The sequence below is a fragment of the Ursus arctos genome, unplaced genomic scaffold, assembly GCF_023065955.2.
Source record: "Ursus arctos isolate Adak ecotype North America unplaced genomic scaffold, UrsArc2.0 scaffold_18, whole genome shotgun sequence".
Classification (NCBI taxonomy): Eukaryota; Metazoa; Chordata; class Mammalia; order Carnivora; family Ursidae; genus Ursus; species Ursus arctos.
Window position 1 is genome coordinate 28,501,768 of NW_026622852.1, and position 18,382 is coordinate 28,520,149.

Sequence of the window (18,382 nt, forward strand, 5' to 3'; positions counted from 1 at the left end):
AATAAAGCTTCATGAAGAATATTTTTAATGCAGAATTATATTGAATTCTCCATGCAGAATTAGATTTGACTGGACGTGCTGAGGGAAAAAGGAAAATAAGAGAGATTTAATCAAGATAAAAGTTTAACTTTCCTTCACTTAGCTGCAAGGTTAGGCATTCTGGGCTGGTAGGGCATCCTCCGTGACATTAGCAATCAATACGTTTTCCAGTTTTTCATTGTGCCACCCCTGCAATATGTCCTTGTCCTCATGGTCCATCTGGCTGCTGAAGCTCCTGTCATCACATCCACATTCCAACCAGTAAGATGAAGGAAGGATAGAAATCCAAAGCCCCTCTTGTGTCTTTGAGCCACTGCCCCTGCTGGAGGCACCTGCCACAGGGGTGTAAGAAACCATAGGTCTGACACATTTATTGAAGGGCCAACCTACTCATTGCGTCAGTCATTTTTACAGCAGATTTTCTTTTTAACCATTTTGTTTTCTCTGCATGTTTTGCCCTTTTCCAGTTTCACCAGCTCTGAGCTCCCATCCTCACCCCCCTTCAGGTGATTCTCAATCAATAGCCAAAGTGAACAGGGTTTTTGTTTTGTTTTAATTGAGGTAAACGGTAAAATTCACATAACATAAAATTAACCATTGTAAAGTGAACAATTCAGTGGCATTTAGTGCATCCGCAGTGCTGTGCACCCCCCACCTGTATATAGATTCAAAACATTTTCCTCACTCCAAAATAAAACCCTCTGCCCCATAAGCAGTTACTCCCCAGTCCCTGCTGCCCCAGCCCCTGGCAACCACCAGTCTGTTTCTATGGCTTTACTCATTCTATTTCCTGTGAATTAAATCATATTCTATGTGACTTTGTGTATCTGGCTTCTTCCACTTAGCATATTGTTCTTGAGACCCACTCCTTCCCTTGTGTGACTGAACAATATTACGGAATTTGTTTACCCACTCATCTGCTGAGGAACATTTTGGTTTGTTTCCACTTTTTGGCTCTTGTGACTAGTGTTACTATGAACACTCCTGTACAGGTATTTGTTTGAGTACCTGTTTTCAAGTCTTCGGGGTTTATACCCAGGAGTGGAATTACTGGATCACATGGTAATTCCGTGTTTGCACCATTTTAGAGCCACGGTTTCTCCAGATCCTTGCCAACATTTGTTATTCTCCATTTCCGTTTTTATCGTAGCCGTCCTCATGGGTGTGAAGTGGCATCTCATCGTGGTCTTGACCCGCATTTCCCTAATGACCAAGGATAGTGAGCATCTTTGCAGGTGCTTATTGGCCATATGTATATCCTCTCCACAGAAATATCTTTAAGCTCTTTGTCCGTTGTTAATTGGGTTGTTTTACTTTTTGTTATTGAGTTGTGAAATTTTTGTATATATTCTGGATACTGGACCCGATCAGATATGTGACTTCAGTATGTTGTCTTTTCACTTTCTTGATAATGTCCTTTGAGGAGCAAGGGTGTTAAATTTGGATAAAGTCCAATTGGTCTATTTTTTTTCTTTTGTTGTCATAACTAAGAATATGTTACCAAATCTAAAGTCACGAAGATTTATGTGTAGGTTTTCTTTTAAGAGTTTTATAGTTTTAACTATTATATGTAAGTCATTGATCCGTTTTCAGTTCATTTTTTGGTCTATGGTGTGAGATAGGGGTGCAGTTTCATCCTTTACATATGGATGTCCAGTCCCAGCACTTTTTTTTTTAAAGATGTATTTAATTGTTTTAGAGAGAGAGAGTAAGTGAAAGAGTGTGGTAGGGAGGGGCAGAAGGAGAGGATGTGAGAATCTCAAGCAGACTCCACGCTGAGTGTGGAGCCCGACACGGGGCTCGATCTCAGGATGCTGAGATCACGACCTGAGCAGAAACCAAGAGTCAGATGCTCAATTGACTGAGCCACCCAGGCACCCCCCCCCCAGCACCACTTCTTGAAGAAACTATTCTTTCCCTCATTGAATGGTCTTGGCACCCTTGTCAAAAATCAGTTTTCCATTATGGGTTTATTTCTGGATGCTCAATCCTTTCCCATTGTCAATATGTCCATCCTTGTCCGTGCCACACTGTTTAAATTTATAGTAAATTTTGACATCAGGAAGTCTGAGCCCTCCAAGTTTGTTCCCTTCAAGATGGTTTTGCCTTTTTGGGACCTGTTGTGATTCTTTATTAATTTGAGAAATGGCTTTTCTGTTTTTGCAAAAAAAAAAAAAAAAGCCATTGGAATTTTGATAAGAGTTGCCTTGAATCTGGAGATTGCTTTGGGCAGTATTGCCATCTTAATATTGTCTTCCAGTCCATAAACTTGGGATTATTTTTCTGTTCATTTAGGTTTTCTTTAATTTCTTTTGGCGATGTTTCCTAGTCCTTCTGCTCCTCAGTTAAATTCATCCCTAAGCATTTTCTTCTTCTTTTTTTTTTTTAAGATTTTTTATTTATTTATTTGACACAGAGAGAGACAGCCAGTGAGAGAGAGAACACAAGCAGGGGGAGTGGGAGAGGAAGAAGCAGGCTCCCAGCAGAGGAGCCTGATGTGGGGCTCGATCCCAGAATGCTGGGATCACGCCCTGAGCCGAAGGCAGACGCTTAACCGCTGTGCCACCCAGGCGCCCCTAGCATTTTCTTCTTCTGAATGCTATTGCAGGTGCAATTATTATGCTAATTTTCCCTTCAGATCACTCATCACTGTGCAGAAACACCCCAATTTGTGCACATTGATCTCGTACTCTGTAACTTACTCCGAACAGTGCTTCTCGGTCCTAACGGCATTTTGTTGAATCTTTTTTTTTTAAGATTTTATTTATTTATTTATCGGAGAGAGAGAGAGAGAGCACAAGCAAGGCGAGCAGCAGGCAGAGGGAGAAGCAGGCTCCCTGCTGAGCAAGGAACCCGATACAGGACTCGATGCCAGGACCCTGGGATCATGACCTGAGCCAAGGGCAGCCACTTAACCGACTGAGCCCCCCAGGCGTCCCATTTTGTTGACTCTTCAGGGTTTTCTGCATATTAGATCACATCAGCTACAAACAGATTATGTTACTTCTTCCTTTCCAGTCGGATGCCTTTTTTTTTCTTGTCCATGTGTTCTGACGGGAACTTTCAGTGCAACATTGAACAGCCACGGTGAAGGCAGGCATCTTTGTCTCATAGGTGATCTTCGGGGCATGTGTCCTCCCTCTGTCAGGTCCCAGCTCATAGGCCATCATCTCAGTGAGACCTTCCTTGACCACCCTACCCAAAAAAAGCAGTGCTCGCCTCGACCGGACTGCAGCCTGGCACCTCCTAGTCTTTCGCTCTGCTTTATTTTCCTCCGCGATGCCTCATACCACGTGATACCTTTGCGTGATTGTTTACTGTCTGTCTCCCTTCACTAAGTCATAAATTGTTCAGTGCTGCCCCCCTGGCCCCTAGAAAGGTGCTGGCACTTAGCAAGCACTCAGTAGATACCTAGTGCACGAATGAATGAATGAATGAATGCAATTTTCATACATGGAATTAAAGTGTTCATGCTCTTTTATAGACTAGCTTTTTCTCACATTAGGTCTTGGGCATATCCTGCTTCAGAAGCAGACATCTCCATCATCCTTTATAATAATGGCAGGAACCCCATTGTATAGATATCCTGTGATTTTTTTCAACAACCGCCTATTGGTGGCCCATGCAGTGACCGTCCTTTTGTGCCTCTTTGCTCCCTTGTCCAGTCATGAGTCTGACACTTTAAAAATATAATGTCCCAGGAGGCAAGGATACATTTTTGCTCCCTATTCTTTTAATAATCTGAGAGTATTTTGTTTATTTTATTTAGAAATGTTTCTAAATTTTTCTCTCATATCCAGAGCCTCGGTGAGGGTATTCCAGAGCCTGACATTCGGTAACATTTTTCTTTTGTGGCTCTGGCCTACCTGCAGGTTGTTCTGATTGACAACCCGTGTTTTTCATAGCTAGCAATCTAGTTTGGCCAAGGTTGAAAGTCCTTCTTTTCAAATGTGAGAGGTGTTCTCTTGGAGAGCTTTGATTTTTGTTCTTTGGGAAAGTTTGGCATGGGGTGGCCAGAGGGAGAAACCTGAAGCCTGCGAGTCTGAGCACTGAGGAACCCACAGGGTCCTGGGACAGCCCACCTGGGGCCGTCACCAGAGACGGCCCCAGAGTAGCTGTGTGCTCTGTAACGGGCCCTCATGTTTTGCAGGGAAAGTCTGGGTCCCCAAGCAGAAGCCAATGGATCCCGTGCTGGAAAGTGTGACCCTGGAGCCAGAGCTGGAGGAAGCGCTGGCAAATGCCTCAGATGCGGAACTCTGTGACATCGCCGGTAAGAGGCTTTCCAGAAGCTTCCGCATGTCTTCCAGAAGGGCTTGACCTGCCTTTGCAGGGAGTCTTGGATGGTTTATTGCAGCATGAACACACTCGCTGTTTCTAAAAAGGACCAGAGGAGACCACGAATATTAAGACAAAAACCCAGTATCGAAAACCATAGTGAGGAAAATAGAAATAAAACCACCCAATCCTACCACTCTACAGAGCCACCTGTTGTTGCCATGAGAGCCCATCCCAGAGAGATGTGGGAGCAACCCAGGGAGGGCCGGCATAGGTCCTCTCCCAGCCACTGCGTCAAACCCTGCCCAACCACCTGAGAAGAGAGAACAGAGGGGGGGAAGGCAGAGGGTGTGGGCAGCTCAGGTTTGAGAGGCTCATGAAGGGCTGGAGCAAAGCCATTTCACTGTACAACCTTGCAAGGCTCAGAGATCCAAGCTTTGAGGAGCTCGCCCCTTCATCTCATGTTTGCACAACGTTATCCATCTCAAAATTGTGTCCATACAACCTTCACAACCAGCCCTTAAGCTCCAGACGGTGGCCTGATATTCAGAGCCCTTTGCCACCCCTGTCTCCTTATTACGATCTGGTCCCTGCCTGTGTGCCCTGAGTTCCAGCCCCGCCGAGGGTTGGGCTCAGGCTGCCGCACGCCCCGCACACCCAATGCGGTCGTGCTCCCTGGCCTGGAGCGTGGGAGGTGGTCTTTTCAGTCTGCGGACTTGGGAGCTACTAACCACCCAGCCCAGATCAGGACAGGAGTGCGGATAGGGTAAGAAGAGACTCGGGGCAAGCGGGAACAGGAGAGAAAAGATAGAGTCAGCTGTGACTGTCCACCTGTGACACTGAGGTTGGGGGAGGAGTCAGGAAGGTTCCAGATTTCTGGCTCCAGGACTAAGTGGATGGTAGTGCCGTTAATGAAGATGGGTGTGTTGGTCTGCTCGGGCTGCCGTACAAAATACCACGGGTTGGACGGCTGAAACAACAGAAGCTTGTTTTCTCACGGTTCTGAAGACTAAAAGTCCAAGATGTTGGCAGGTTTGGTTTTTGCTGAGCCCTCTCTCCTTGACTTGCAGATGACCACAGCTCACTGTGTCCCTATGTGCAGGTGTCCCTGGTGCGCCCTTATGTGTCCTAATGTCTTCTTATAAAGACACCCGGCGGATTGGATTAGAGCCCACCTTAACAGTCTTCTTACAACTTACCTCTTTTAAGACCTTATCTCCAAATACAGCTGCAAATTCTAAAGTTCTGGAGTAAAGACTTCAACTTGTGAATTTTTGAGGGACACATTTCAGGCCGTAACAGTGGGAAATGAGCAGTTTTAGGGGAAGGACTGAGTTCTTTGTGGGATCTTTGAAGTTTGAGGTGCCTGCGGGCCACGCAGGAGGGGACTGCTGGACTTGCAAGTCTTCAGGAATGCAGAGAGATCTGTGGTGTCGTTAGCATTGTCAAGCTCCAGGCCGAAAGCATGACCCTCAGGTGGGTGCCTGGGGCTCTGGCGGCAAATGCCCTGCCCAGTGGAGAAGACTTTAAGAGATGAGGAGTGGAAATGGGGTGAAGCTACTCACGATGGGGACCAGGAAGCCACACATGGCCTGGGAACCAAAACCAAGTCAAGACAGAACCTAATGCAAGAGCTGGGAAGGCAGAATGAGGGCTCAGGGCTGGCGGGGAGACCCAGGGCTACGTGAGGCCAGAGGCCAAGTGAGGCCACAGGGCTAGGGGACTCGGCGGGCTGCAGCTGTCTTCTGCCTCCTCACAGCCTCCGGCTTCTTGTGGGTGCTGTGCATGAGTCCTGGTGGCATTTGTGCTGGGGCGCGGGAAGGGGGTGGCTCTCGTCTGTAGCGGAACCATGAGGGGAGGGACAGTGAGAAGACTCGTATGATCCCGGGTGGGCCTGGGGGCCAAAGCCAGGTTGCAGGGACCCAGGGAGTGCGTGATGGGGAGAGCCGATGTATAGATTCTGAGTCAAACCACTCGTTCCCAGAGCATTCAGGAAAGAACAGTGGTTTACGGGGAGTCAGAGCAGAGAGAGAAAGGCTTTCGTTTTCACCCCGAGTACAGAAGCAATGAGTATTTCTCCCAGATGGAAACGGAAAGCCTACCTCGGGAACTTCACTGGTTTGCTTTGCGGTTCAAGATTTGGCTTACCAAAAGCCACAAAAATCATATTCGAGTCCTCATGATGCTCACGTATTTCCAGCAAACCATCTCCGTGGTTGGGGGTCCGCCTGACTTCCCGCCAACCCGTGCAGCAGGGAGGTGGCTGGGTGACACCGTGGCCCAGCACCCCCACACTGACTCACCCTGGGGCTGTTTTTATCGCGGCCCCTCTCCTCTGATCCCCGGCCGTGATGTCACTGCCCTCATTAGGCAGCTCAGAGGGATTATCGAATGACTCCACTGTCAGAACCGCCAGTTCCTATGCCAAAATAGAACTGCAATATCGCGCTAAGTTTCTGTGTTGATTTCTGGAAACGATTTCCCTTTATTTTTGTTGGCGTGGCTAATTATTATTATCTGTTCAGGACACCATACCCTTCCGTTGTCCGGAGAGGAGAGGGGCAGCTGTAAGCCAACACCCGTGTCAGCCGGCTAACCTTGGGTGCCTGTCGCTGTGTGTCAGCCCTTTGAAAGGTGGCAGGGGCTCTGGGGAAGGAGGGATGGAATATTTGTTGACCGCCACGGTACGGCCAGTGCTGTGGGAGTCACTTCTAGTACCTTGCTGCATTTCTTGACCGCAGCAATCCTAAGAAGTAAGTTTTACTGTTGTGCCTGTTTGACGGATGGAGGAAGGAGGCATGGTGACATTAAACGCCTTGCCCGTGGGGCCTGAACCCAGGCAGCTCCCTCGAGGGCACACTGCTCCTCCTAGAGCGCTGGCCACGCCAACCCAGGTGAAGCCCTCTTCTGAGGGGAGGTGGACACAGAGTGTGGGCAAGACAGGGCGCACCGCCAAGCCCCATGGAGCCAGCTGGGGGGAGGGTGGGGCCACATTAGGAAAGCCTCTGTATGTCACAGGAAGGCATTGACCCCTTAGGGTCCGTGGGGCCGAGGGGAGCGTTGGGAGAGGCCGGATGAAAGCGAAGGTTTAGGCAGAAAGGTGGTGGTGTTCGGAGGGTGGGGGGATGTAGGAGGCAGGCCCAGGTAAGACCAAGGGCTCAGGTGGAGTTGGGGACTGTGTCTGAGGTGCAGTTGTGCCCAGCACTGGACCTGAGGCCGAGAGGCCAAGATGTCAGAAGGACGCCAGGCCTGAGGAGCCAGAAGACAGCTGGGGGCAGGGGGGCGGGGGCGGGGGCTGCAGGGAGAGCTGCTTTGCCAGGGGACTATTCAAAGACATCACAGGAGGTAGAGGTGGGACCCTGTGTGAGTGTCTGGCGTGGCAAGCTGGGGGTTCAGATCCCTTCTCAAGGCTAGGGTTGCTGGAGCCATGGGTGTGGATGTCTCAGCAGAGAAAGAACAGTAAGGAGAGGAGGGCAGAGGGTCTGCGGGCCATCTCTAGTCTTCGGGACACGGCTCCCAGGCAGAGCTTCCCAGTAACTTAGTTTTTGTCCCCTCGTTCACACACTCAGCAGCCATTTATCCAGCGTCTTGCCCTGTGTGCCCGGCTCTGGTTGAGCCCCGGTGAGAGAAGCACACGGAGACAGCTGGCTCTTGCCCTTGCAGAGCTGACATTCAGCAAACACTTGGGCCAATAAGAAGTGAGAAATGAGAGTGAGTGTCGCACAGAGAAAGGACAGGGTGCCAGAAGGGGGCTTGGTTAGGCGCTGGGGCAGGGGGGAGATGAGGGCAGAGGCTGAAGCTAAACCACCAGGAAGAAGAGCAGGGGTGAACTGGGGGGAGTGGGGGAGACGTGTCCCGGGGGGGACACAGCAGGAGAGAGGCTCTGAGCCCCTCTGAGTGGCTTGCTCAGTACTCATGCAGCAGGCTTGACATTCGTCAGCGATAGGAAGATGTCGAGCGACACCCAGCAGATGTGTGGCCAGCAGACTCCCGTGTGGCCCAGGGAAGACAAAGCGGTGGACTCCTGTTTGCTCATTTGTTCTCTGGTCTGTGCACCATTCGTGCACGCGCTCATTCACATGTGGAGTCGCGTGCATCGTCAAGCTACTGTGTGCCCGTTGCGTCAGATCTAGGCTCTGCCTTGGGGGACCCGGGGTGTGAGGAGGGTGGCAGACCAGAGCGTATAAATTTCAACGTGAGAAGTGTGACCTCAGGGTAAGGAGCAGAATACACAGGCCCTGACAGTGCTGAGTTCTTGGCTTGCAGCCTTGGGTGGTAACGCAGAGGCCGCTAGGCGTCCACTGCAAGCGCTTGGCCTTCTCAGTGCCTCCCCTCCCTAGTCAGAGATGTGATCCTGGCTCACCTTTAGGGACCCTTCAGCGGGAGCAGGACCCAAAAGGGAATTGGGGGGAAGAGACTCTTCCTTTAGAAGGGCTAGTCCCCAGGCCACCCCCACGGGCAGTTGGCACCCCCAGCTCTTATGACTCTCAGAGACAGTCTTGGCCCCCCCATCCCCAGCTTCTGGGGTCCTGTCACATCCTTAGGCACTGGTTTTCCTCACATTCTGCCGGGGTCAGGGCGTGGCTGTTCTAGCAGCGGTTTGACCGCACCGCAGTCCTGGGCCGAAGCTGGCTTCTCCCACCTGTTTCTGTGATGCAGGAAAACACCTTCCTGCTGTCTGCCCAGAGCGGCCAAGCCATTGGCAGCTGGAGAGGCCCGGGATGTGTGCTGCGATCTTGCATCCTAAGTGGAATTACAAACTGAGTGAAGCCTGCCAAGGCAGAAGAGGAAAGAGAACTCGATGTTCTTTTTCAGAGTTCAAAAATAGTCCTTTTTGAGTTTTGAGGAAGATCTGGTCTTTTCAAAAAAAAAATCATGTTCCCCAGTGCTAAATTCAGCCTCGCCAATATCTACAAAGAATGAAGCAGCGGGAGATGTTGATGTGCTATTTTCCTCCATCGTTCACTTCCGGTGACGTGAGTGCAAAACCAAGCAAGGGGAGAGTCATGATTTGGTGCCTAAGGTGGGCCGAGGGATCAGAGCCCCCAAGCATTCCGCTCAGCAATGGAGATTTTGCTTGGTGCCCCCTCCCACCGCAAGGCCTTCCCCTCTCCTCTGCCCCTCCCTTCCTTGGGCCCTTCCCTCCCTCCCTCCTCTTTCCCTCCTCCCTCCCTCCTCCCTTCCCTTTCCTTCCGTCCTTCCTTGAACCCTAACTTCCTCTGAACTGCAAATAGTTTCATTTCCTCTGAGGACGGCTATTGACATGTATATTGCCTCCTAGAATAGGCGTGTTGTCTGTTCTTAGAATTCTGACATGGAGGGGACATTTTAGAACTTCGGAACTACTAATGACCTAGTTTGCGGAGGAGTGGATGGGACTACTCACTTTGAAGCCAGGAGGGTCCTCACTGAGCAGGTTTTACAAACCATTTCCCTCTTGAGCCTGCTGGAACACCGGAGCACCTGTTCTGGATGCTTGTTGTAAAAATCAAACAGGATAAAAGGATGAGATGTCCTACGCAACTAATGAATCATTGAACGCTCCATCAAAAACTAATGATGTACTATATGCTGGCTAACTGAACATACTTTTTAAAAAAAGATAAGATGTTGTGTGACTCTTCGGTGCTATGTGAGGGTAAGAGATTGGCATTCAAACATACTCCCCTTTATAGGTGAGAAGACTGAGGCCCAAAAAAGTGGAAGTGTCCCGGACAAGGTTGCCCAGCAAATTGGTGCCAAAGCCCAGCATGGAGCCCAGATCTCTCTCCTCTGTCCCCAGGCACTTCCTTGTGACCTCCCTGCCCCCCTTTCTGGACCATTACAGGAAGCTGGCATGGAGCACAGAATGCATTTTCCATCTCGCCCCTCTCTGTACCTCTCAGGAGGACCAGCCGGCCATAGGAGATTACATCTTTCCTCTGATTCTTAGCAATCTTTCCAAACTGTTTTTCCAAACTGTGGTCCCAACAGCAGCCCAGAACCACCTCGAACCACCCCCCCCCACACACACCGGCCTGTGGGAGCCAGAAGAGTCAGCTCAAGAAGGTGGCTCCCAGTGAGCCGAACCCCCCGCTGCTGACTCAGGCCTTGGCCCCCCACTGCCCACGTAGAAGCAGCCTAAATTAAAGCCCAGAGAGCTCTAAAAAATGCAGATGTCTCTCCCTATCAATGCTCCTCAGTGATGAGCAGGAGAGTCTAATTTTAGCAGAGAGGATTCTTAGAATGTGAGAAACAGAAGGGCTTTGAGATCGTCTCATCCTGCGGTTCTCAGCCCCCACTGAGCATCAAAATCATGCAAGGAGATTAAAAATATATCTGCGGAGATTCAGATCAGCTGGTCCAGGAGGAGCACCAATATTGTCTTGAAGCTGCGGGTGATTTGTACGTGCAGCTGGGCTAGAGAACCAATGGCCTTTCCTTACCCCTCCTTGCACGGAGGAGGCTGAAGCCCGGGGAGGGCTGGGGACCTGCCCCCGGTCACACAGAATCAGGGGTTATATTCAGCACTGGAACTTAGGTCTCCTGACTCTTCACCAAGGGCTCTCGTATTGTCTGTCTCACTAGAAAGCATGTCTAATGAGATGGCCAGGGAAATTAACACAAAATCCATCAGCAAATATTCACCAAATACTGTATTCTGAAGGAGAGGAGGAAGAGAGAGAATATTCTTCCCCAACCTCTGGAAGCCCAAAGTCCAGTAGAGGAAGCACACATGCACCGAGCTGACCTAACACTGTGTGGACTGTGCTGGGATAAGGACAGCGGGTCCGTGGGGAAACTAGAGAAGACGAGGGAGGAAGTGCTAGTCCAAGTCTTGAAGGGTGGGAAGGTAGAGTGGTTGAGTCAAATACAGGATGCTCAGTTAGATTTGAATTTCAGATAAACAAGGAATAAGTTTTGATATAAGTAGATCCCAAATACTGAATGGGACACACTTATACTCAAATATTATTTGTTGCTTATCTGAAATTCCAATTTAACTGAGTGTCCTGTATTATTTGCTAAGTCTAGCGGCCCTATTGGGGGCATTTCAGCAGCGCCCATGGCAGATGGAGAGAGAATCACCAGTAGAGGGGACAGTGTTGGCAGAAGCGGGAGAATGTACCGAGCCGTGACCATTTGTGTCACCAGAGCCCAAAGGGGTGGGTGAGGAACAAGCCATCGAAGCCGCTGGCCCAGGGAGGGCTGGTGAAGCCAGGCTCTAGGGTCACAAGCTACCATCCTCCCACCCGGGAGGCACCTCACCTAGCAAAGCCTCACAGTCCCCATGTCCTTCCTTCCCGCTGTAGTCCGTTCTCCACACACAGCCAGAGTGACACTCCCAGAACCCGAGCCGGGCCATCTTAGGCCCTGCTAAGGCCTCCAGTGGCTTCGTGGCTGCACCTAGGGGAAAGACGTACAAACTCCTTACCTCAGCCTAGAAGACCCTGCGGGACCTGAACGGGCCTATTTGATTTAAATCTACTCCACAGTGTTGTTGTGAAGATTCAGGGGGATGCTGTCAGGCAGGTTCCAAACTTGGCTGCCCCCTGAAACTACTTAGGGGGCCTCGAAAAAGGCAGATGCCTGACCCACCCCTGGAGATGGTGGTTAATTGGTCTGGGGGAGTCCTGGGCATCAGGAGTTTGAAAAGATGCCCCAGGGGTTCCAAAGTGCAGCCAGACTGAGAATCACTGACATACAGCCTGTTCTCTGGCCCAGAGCAAGCACGCAGCGAGGGGCGGGGGGGGGGGGGCAGTCCCCCACAGTCCAACTCAGCTCTGTCTGTCTTCTGTTTACCCTCCCCGCCCTAGCCTTCCACTCCCTGAGCTTGAGGGCTTTCCCACCCACCATTCCGTCTGCCTGTCCAGAATGTTCTACCTCCCTTCCCTTGACTTAGACAACACTACTCATCCCTCCCATCCCAAGTCCCTCTGTTCTCTTCTCCCAGAACGCACTGGACTTTTCCTTTCCAACACGTGTACTCTGTGCTTATGTTTTCAATTGTGTGGGCACCTGCCTAGCCTCTCTCTCCCCCAACAGACTTTGTTGTTCCCTGCTGCCTCCCACACACAGCCCCACTCTCTCCCAGCCCCCCAATCCCCCTACTCCCTCCACCACCACCCACCAGAGCAGGCATACAATGTGGGCACTCAGTAAATGTTGGACAAACGAGTGGATGAAAGCCTGACTGAGCACAGGAATGATGTGGTCAGATCTGCATTTCCAGAAAGATCTTTCTGGGTGCTCTGTGCTGAATGCTGGTTGGGGGGAGGGTAGGAAGAGACCAGGGCCAGGACAGCAGTGATTACACAGCTGTGATAATACAACCACAAAACGGTAGGGCCTCAGCCAGGACAGAGGTGACAGAATGGGAGGTGGGACAGATGAGAGACAGTGTTTAGCAGGGAGCGGACTTAGGGGGTGCTGTGTGACTGAGGGTCCACCCTGAGGGGACAGGCAGGATGCCAAGATGGAAGGTGATCCAAAGGAAGGGACTGTTGCTGGGAAGGACGAATTCTCTCTTGGCCAAGCTGGGCTGGGTGTACTGGTGGGACACTGGGAGACACCTAGAAATCTGAGGCCGGGGTTAGGAAAGTCTCCACTGGGTGTGGAGATTTCAGGGTCACATAATAGAGACAAGAGTAAAACTCAAATAAAATGTAAAAGCATCAAGTGTTTCTTGCCGTTTCCGTGAGCAAACATTCCCGGGGTGTGGAACGTCACGGGCCGCCCCTGTCCCCGCAGCCATCCTGGGCATGCACACGCTCATGAGCAGCCAGCAGTACTACCAGGCCCTGGGCAGCAGCTCCATCGTGAACAAGGAGGGACTCAACAGTGAGTACACGGCCCTGCTCCCCAGCTTGGGCCGCCCTCCCCTGCCCCCAGCGACACGACGCCCTGGAAGCGAAGGTGTCCCCGTGCTTCTTGCTTCCGCTGCCCACTCATGCTCTCTGGCTCAGCGCAGACGTTTTAAATTTTTATGTAGCCAAATCGATCCACCTTCTCCTTTTCCTTTGCTGGGATTTGTGTCTTGTTCATGCAGGACTTCTCCATCCTCATATGATAAAAACGTCCTCCTGTATTTTCTTCTGAAAGTTTTAGAGGTCTGCCTCTTGTATTCAACTTCTTGCTCCCCCTGGAGTCCGTGTGTGGGTGTGGTGTGGGATGAGATCAGACTGTCATTTTTAATGCCTCTCCCCCGGGGACAATCCTGTTCTGTGCAAAGTCCATCCCTTCGCCGCTGGCTTGGACTCCATCATGAGCATGAATTTCTACACATCCACACGGGTCTGTCTCCTGGTGCCTCTTTTGTTCCGTGAGTCCCCTTGTCCTTTCTTGTGACCATATTGCATAGTTTTCCTTGTTCCCTTGCATTGTCCCACGCTGGCATTTTGGCCCCTGAAAGCAGCGAGGGTACCCTCTCTCTGGAACGCTTATATGTTTCTCTCACGTTCAGACTTCCTTTTCTCCTCACAAGAGTCCATGAGGTAGAGTGACTGCCTGCACTTTACGGATGAGGACACAGAGGGTCAGAGGGTTTCAGTCATTCACCCTGTCCTTGTGGGATGGCAGAGGCCGAGTCCAAGCAGGGCGCAGCCAGCGCTTCTCCTGGCCCCTCCCGGCGCCCCAGGAATGCACAGCCTTCTCTTGTGCCCGCACCCTGCTGCTGCTTCCTCCCAGGGAATCCTCGTGTGGAGGGAGAGGGTCCCCGTGTTTCCGTGAGCCACCTCTCTTTTGTCCGTCACTCTAGGCGTGATCAAGCCGACACAATACAAGCCTGTGCCCGATGAAGAGCCAAATTCAACAGACGTCGAGGAAACCCTGGAGCGGATAAAGAACAATGACCCAAAACTTGAGGAGGTTAACCTCAACAATATCCGGGTGAAGTCCTTTTTATTTCGCTTCACCCGGGGTGGGTGGGAGGAGCCATGTCTGTGTCACCCCAATGTCTGGGTCCCAGGCTTGGCTGTGTGGAGAGAACAGGGTCCGGTTTGGGTTCTGGGTGCTTCTGGATCAGGAAAGGGGCCAAACCTCTAAAAGACCTGGGCAGTGCAAACAAACACGTCCTATAGCCCTGGTTTCTTCAGGCCCAGGTGTTCACCATGGGCCAACACAGTTTCAATTCTGGAAACCTACCTTGTTATTCGAAACACTGAGAGCTTCTCCAAGCTAAAATCGTTAAGTCAGACACACCTGACTGCCGGGGATCCCAAGGCTGGAAAAAGCCTGTGCCCAGCAGGCGTGTGGTGTCCCGCAGCCCTGGGAGGGGCCAACCCCTGAAGCATCAGTGCTCTATCGTATGTATAGTCAGCCTCATTCTGCAGCTCTGGCAGGGAGCTGTCAGCCCATATGTGTCCGGATGTTTCCTGTGTGACCACCAAGGGCAGAGGAGGGTCAGATGGACAAGCAGTCCTACCCTGGACAGGCTGCAGGAGGAATTCAGAAGCAGGACCAGCTGCCTGCCCACCTGCTCAGCCCGGAGGCCAGCGGGATTAGTTCTGGGAGGGTGTGGGGTAAGAGAAGAAGTGGGCCCCCCACTCCCCGGCTCCTCTTTCCTTTCTTCTCCACTTTCTTTTAAGTGGCTGCCAGCCCCACGGCATAATCTGATTGGAAAGCTGCGCCCGCAGTGTTCTCCTCCACCTGGCCTCCCCAGGCTCTGCTCCCACGGGGAGCTAACGTGACGCTCTGAAATGAGAGATCCGTGCATACACAGCCAGGTTTCCTCTCGGATGCCTCCATTGTCTGCCGTGTGCCCCGTGGGAGGCCCTGGCACAGCTCAGAACCCTGTGCCCTGGCAGTGAACACTGGCTCGGAGCAGCGTAGGGCTGTGGAACCTGGCCATGGCTGTGGCTCGTCCCTCTCCAGGCCTCAGCTTCCCTTCCGAGTGTGAGAAGGTTGGACCAGATCAGCAGTTTCCATCTGAGAAGATTAAGAAATCTATGCCAATGCCCACCCACCCTCACCCCCCGAGATTCTGAATTTATAGGTCTGGTTCAGACCCACGCATGAGCATTTTATAGAAGTTTCCCCGGGGACCTCTGATGTGCGGTACACCTGAGACTCTCCGGGACAGATGTCTCCTAGAGATCATCTGGAGCAGTGCACAGCCCCCACCTTGGTGATCCAGAAACAGAGAGAGGAGGAGACCTCGCCTAGAGTCACAGAGAGAGTCAGAAACATGGCCAGTTGTCCGGGCAGAGGCCGAGGCCCTGCCCACCCCCACACCCCAGTCCTGAGCTCTTGGCACAACAGTCCTCTGCACCCTCTGCCTTGGTTTTCTCTGGTCTCCACCTGCACAGATAGCTTTGGGTCCTACCCCAAATTGTCAGGGAGGATTTTCTCAATCTGTTTACCAGAAAGTTCTCTCCAAATCTCAGCCATGTGGGGCAAAGCCAGAACCCTTTGCCATTCTGCTATTTGGTCAGAGACCTACTAGGAATCAGTCCACATGTGTGAGAGGGTTACTGCCCCATCTGTCTGCCCAACCTGAGCCTGGTCTGGGCTGCTCCTTACCGCCTGCCTTTCTCTCTGCAGAATATCCCCATACCAACTCTCAAGGCATATGCGGAAGCCCTGAAAGATAACTCGTATGTGAAGAAGTTCAGCATCGTGGGAACGCGGAGCAATGACCCTGTGGCTCATGTATGTACCTTTCAGTCCTGCTGCATTGAGAGCGGGGGTCATAGAAACGGAAGGAGTGATGCTTGTGGCCTCAGGGCTGGCCGAACTCCGCTGACGAAGAACCCCGTGTGGTGTGGTGAAAGGCAAAGGGCCGGGAGCCAGGAGAGGGTGTGAACACAGTGGCCGTTATCCGGGCAACATCTGTACATTACCCTAGTTAATATCCACAATCCCCCCTGATCTCAGGGGTGCAGGCCTCCCCACTTTGCAGATGAAGCACCTGGAGTGCAGGGAGTTCGGGCATTTTGCTTTGTCCAAAGTTGCGCAGCAAGTGAGAGGTGGAGCTAAGATTTAAATGCAAGTCACGTTGGCTCTAAAGCAGATCTGTCTCCACTCGGCACATCACATTAGACAAGTACCTGCCCCTCCTTGGGCTTCAGTTTCTCTATATCTAAAATCATTGTCTTACTCAGTGGGTCCTGACGATCAATTTTATCTGTTTTTTGCCCAAGTCTTAAAGATATTGCTGATCAAATTAAATTGTACTTATTATAAGGTAGCCATCAATTCTTTTTTTCTTTTTTTTAAATATTAAAACGTATTTATTGAGAGTCTGTGTCCAGCACTGAATTATGCTCTGAGAATACAACTATGACTGACAGTCATAGCTCCCACTTTGATGAACGTAACAGTCCATTTGGCCATGCAGACAACCAAAGGCTGACAGTATAGTATGATTATTCCAACACTAATAGCAGGTTAGAAGTGCAAGAATTAGCTTACCAGGGATGGCAGTTAATCAGTAAGTAGCAATCAGTTTGTTAATAGCCACAAAATAACTTGCAGGAATTTTGACTGGGGTCGCACTGAACTTGTAGATCAAGCGGGAAAGAACTGATATCTTGACAATGTTGAGTCTTCTTATCCATGAACATGGACTATCTATTTCTTGAGTTCTTTATACACCAGAGTTTTACAGTTTTCCTCCTGTAGATCTTCTACCTATTTTGTTAGCTTTATACCTAAGTAGTTCACTTTTGAGGGTACTAATGTAAATGATATTGTGTTTTTAATTTCCTATTCCACTTGTTTCTTGCTGAATATAGGAAAGTGATTAGTTTTTGTATATCAACCTTGCCATCCTGCAACCTTGCTATGATCATTTATTAGTCCCAGGAGGGTTTTTTTGTCAATTCTTTCTACAGAGACAATCATATCAGCTGCAAACATTTATTTCTTCTTCCCAATACATACACACACACACACACACACACACACACACACACACACATTTGATTTCCTTTTCCTGCCTATTGCATTAGCTAGAACTTCTATTCTGATGTTGAAAAGGAGTGGCGAAGGGGTTCATCCTTGCCTTGTACCTAATCTTAGTAATAACATTTCAAGTTTCTTACCATTAAGCATGATATTAACTGTAGGTTTTTTACAGATACTCCTTGCCAAGTTGAGGAAGTTCTCAGCTATTTCTAATTTACTGAGCGTTTTTATTATGAATGGGTGTTGGATTTTGTCAAATGCTTTTTCTGCATCTACTGATACGATATGTGACTTTTCTTTTTTAGCCTGTTGATGTGATGGGTTACATTAATTGATTTTCAAGTGTTGAACCAGCCTTGGCTACTTGGGATAAACCCCACTGGTTATGGTATATAACATTTTTATACATTGTTGGATTCAATTTGCTATGTTTTTGAGGATTTTTGCATCTATGTTCACGGGAGATATTGGTCTGTCGTTTTCCTGTAATGTCTTTGTATTGGTATTAGGATAATGCTGGCCTCATAGAATGAGTTAGGAAGTATTCCCACTGCTTCAATTCTCTGAATGAGATTGTGGAGAATTGGTATCATTTCTTCCTTAAATATTTGGTAGAATTCACCATGTGGGCCTGGTGCTTTGTTTCGGAAAGTTATTAATTATTGATTCTATTTCTTTAATAAGTAAAGGCCTATTCAAGTTGTCTGTTTCTTCTTATGTGAGCTTTGTCACATTGTGTCTTTCAAGGAATTCGTCCATTTCATCCAGGTTATCAAATTTGTGGACATAAGAGTTGTTCATAGTATCCCTTTATTATCCTTTCAATTTACATGGGATCTGTAGTAAGAGGCCTCTTTCATTTCTGATATTAGTAATTTGTGTTCTCTCTCTCTCTCTTTAGCCTGGCTTGACACTTATCAATTTTACTGATCTTTTCAAAGTATCTGCTTTTCGCTTCACTAATTTTCTGTATTGATTTTCCGTTTTCAGCTTCATTGATTTCTGCTCTAATTCTTATTTATTTCTTCCGGTTACTTTGGATTTAATTTGATCTTCTAAAAGTTTTCTAAAATGGAAACTTAGATTATTGAATTTAGATTTTTCTTCTTTCTTAATATATGCATTCAACACCCGATATTTCCCTCTCAACACTACTTTCACTGCATCGCACAAATTTTAATAA

At 49.6% G+C, this 18,382-nt stretch overlaps 1 protein-coding gene across 2 annotated transcripts in view; it reads left to right on the forward strand.

Moving 5' to 3' along the window:
* The window catches only part of TMOD1 (tropomodulin 1), an 83,928-nt gene that overhangs the window by 43,499 nt on the left and 22,047 nt on the right, over window positions 1-18,382 (forward strand). For both annotated transcript variants that reach the window (XM_026506180.4, XM_026506181.4), the window contains exons 4-7: window positions 4,190-4,309; window positions 13,045-13,134; window positions 14,051-14,181; window positions 15,835-15,942. In XM_026506180.4, coding sequence (XP_026361965.1) covers window positions 4,190-4,309; window positions 13,045-13,134; window positions 14,051-14,181; window positions 15,835-15,942 — 449 coding nt within the window. The remainder of the gene's footprint in view (window positions 1-4,189; window positions 4,310-13,044; window positions 13,135-14,050; window positions 14,182-15,834; window positions 15,943-18,382) is intronic.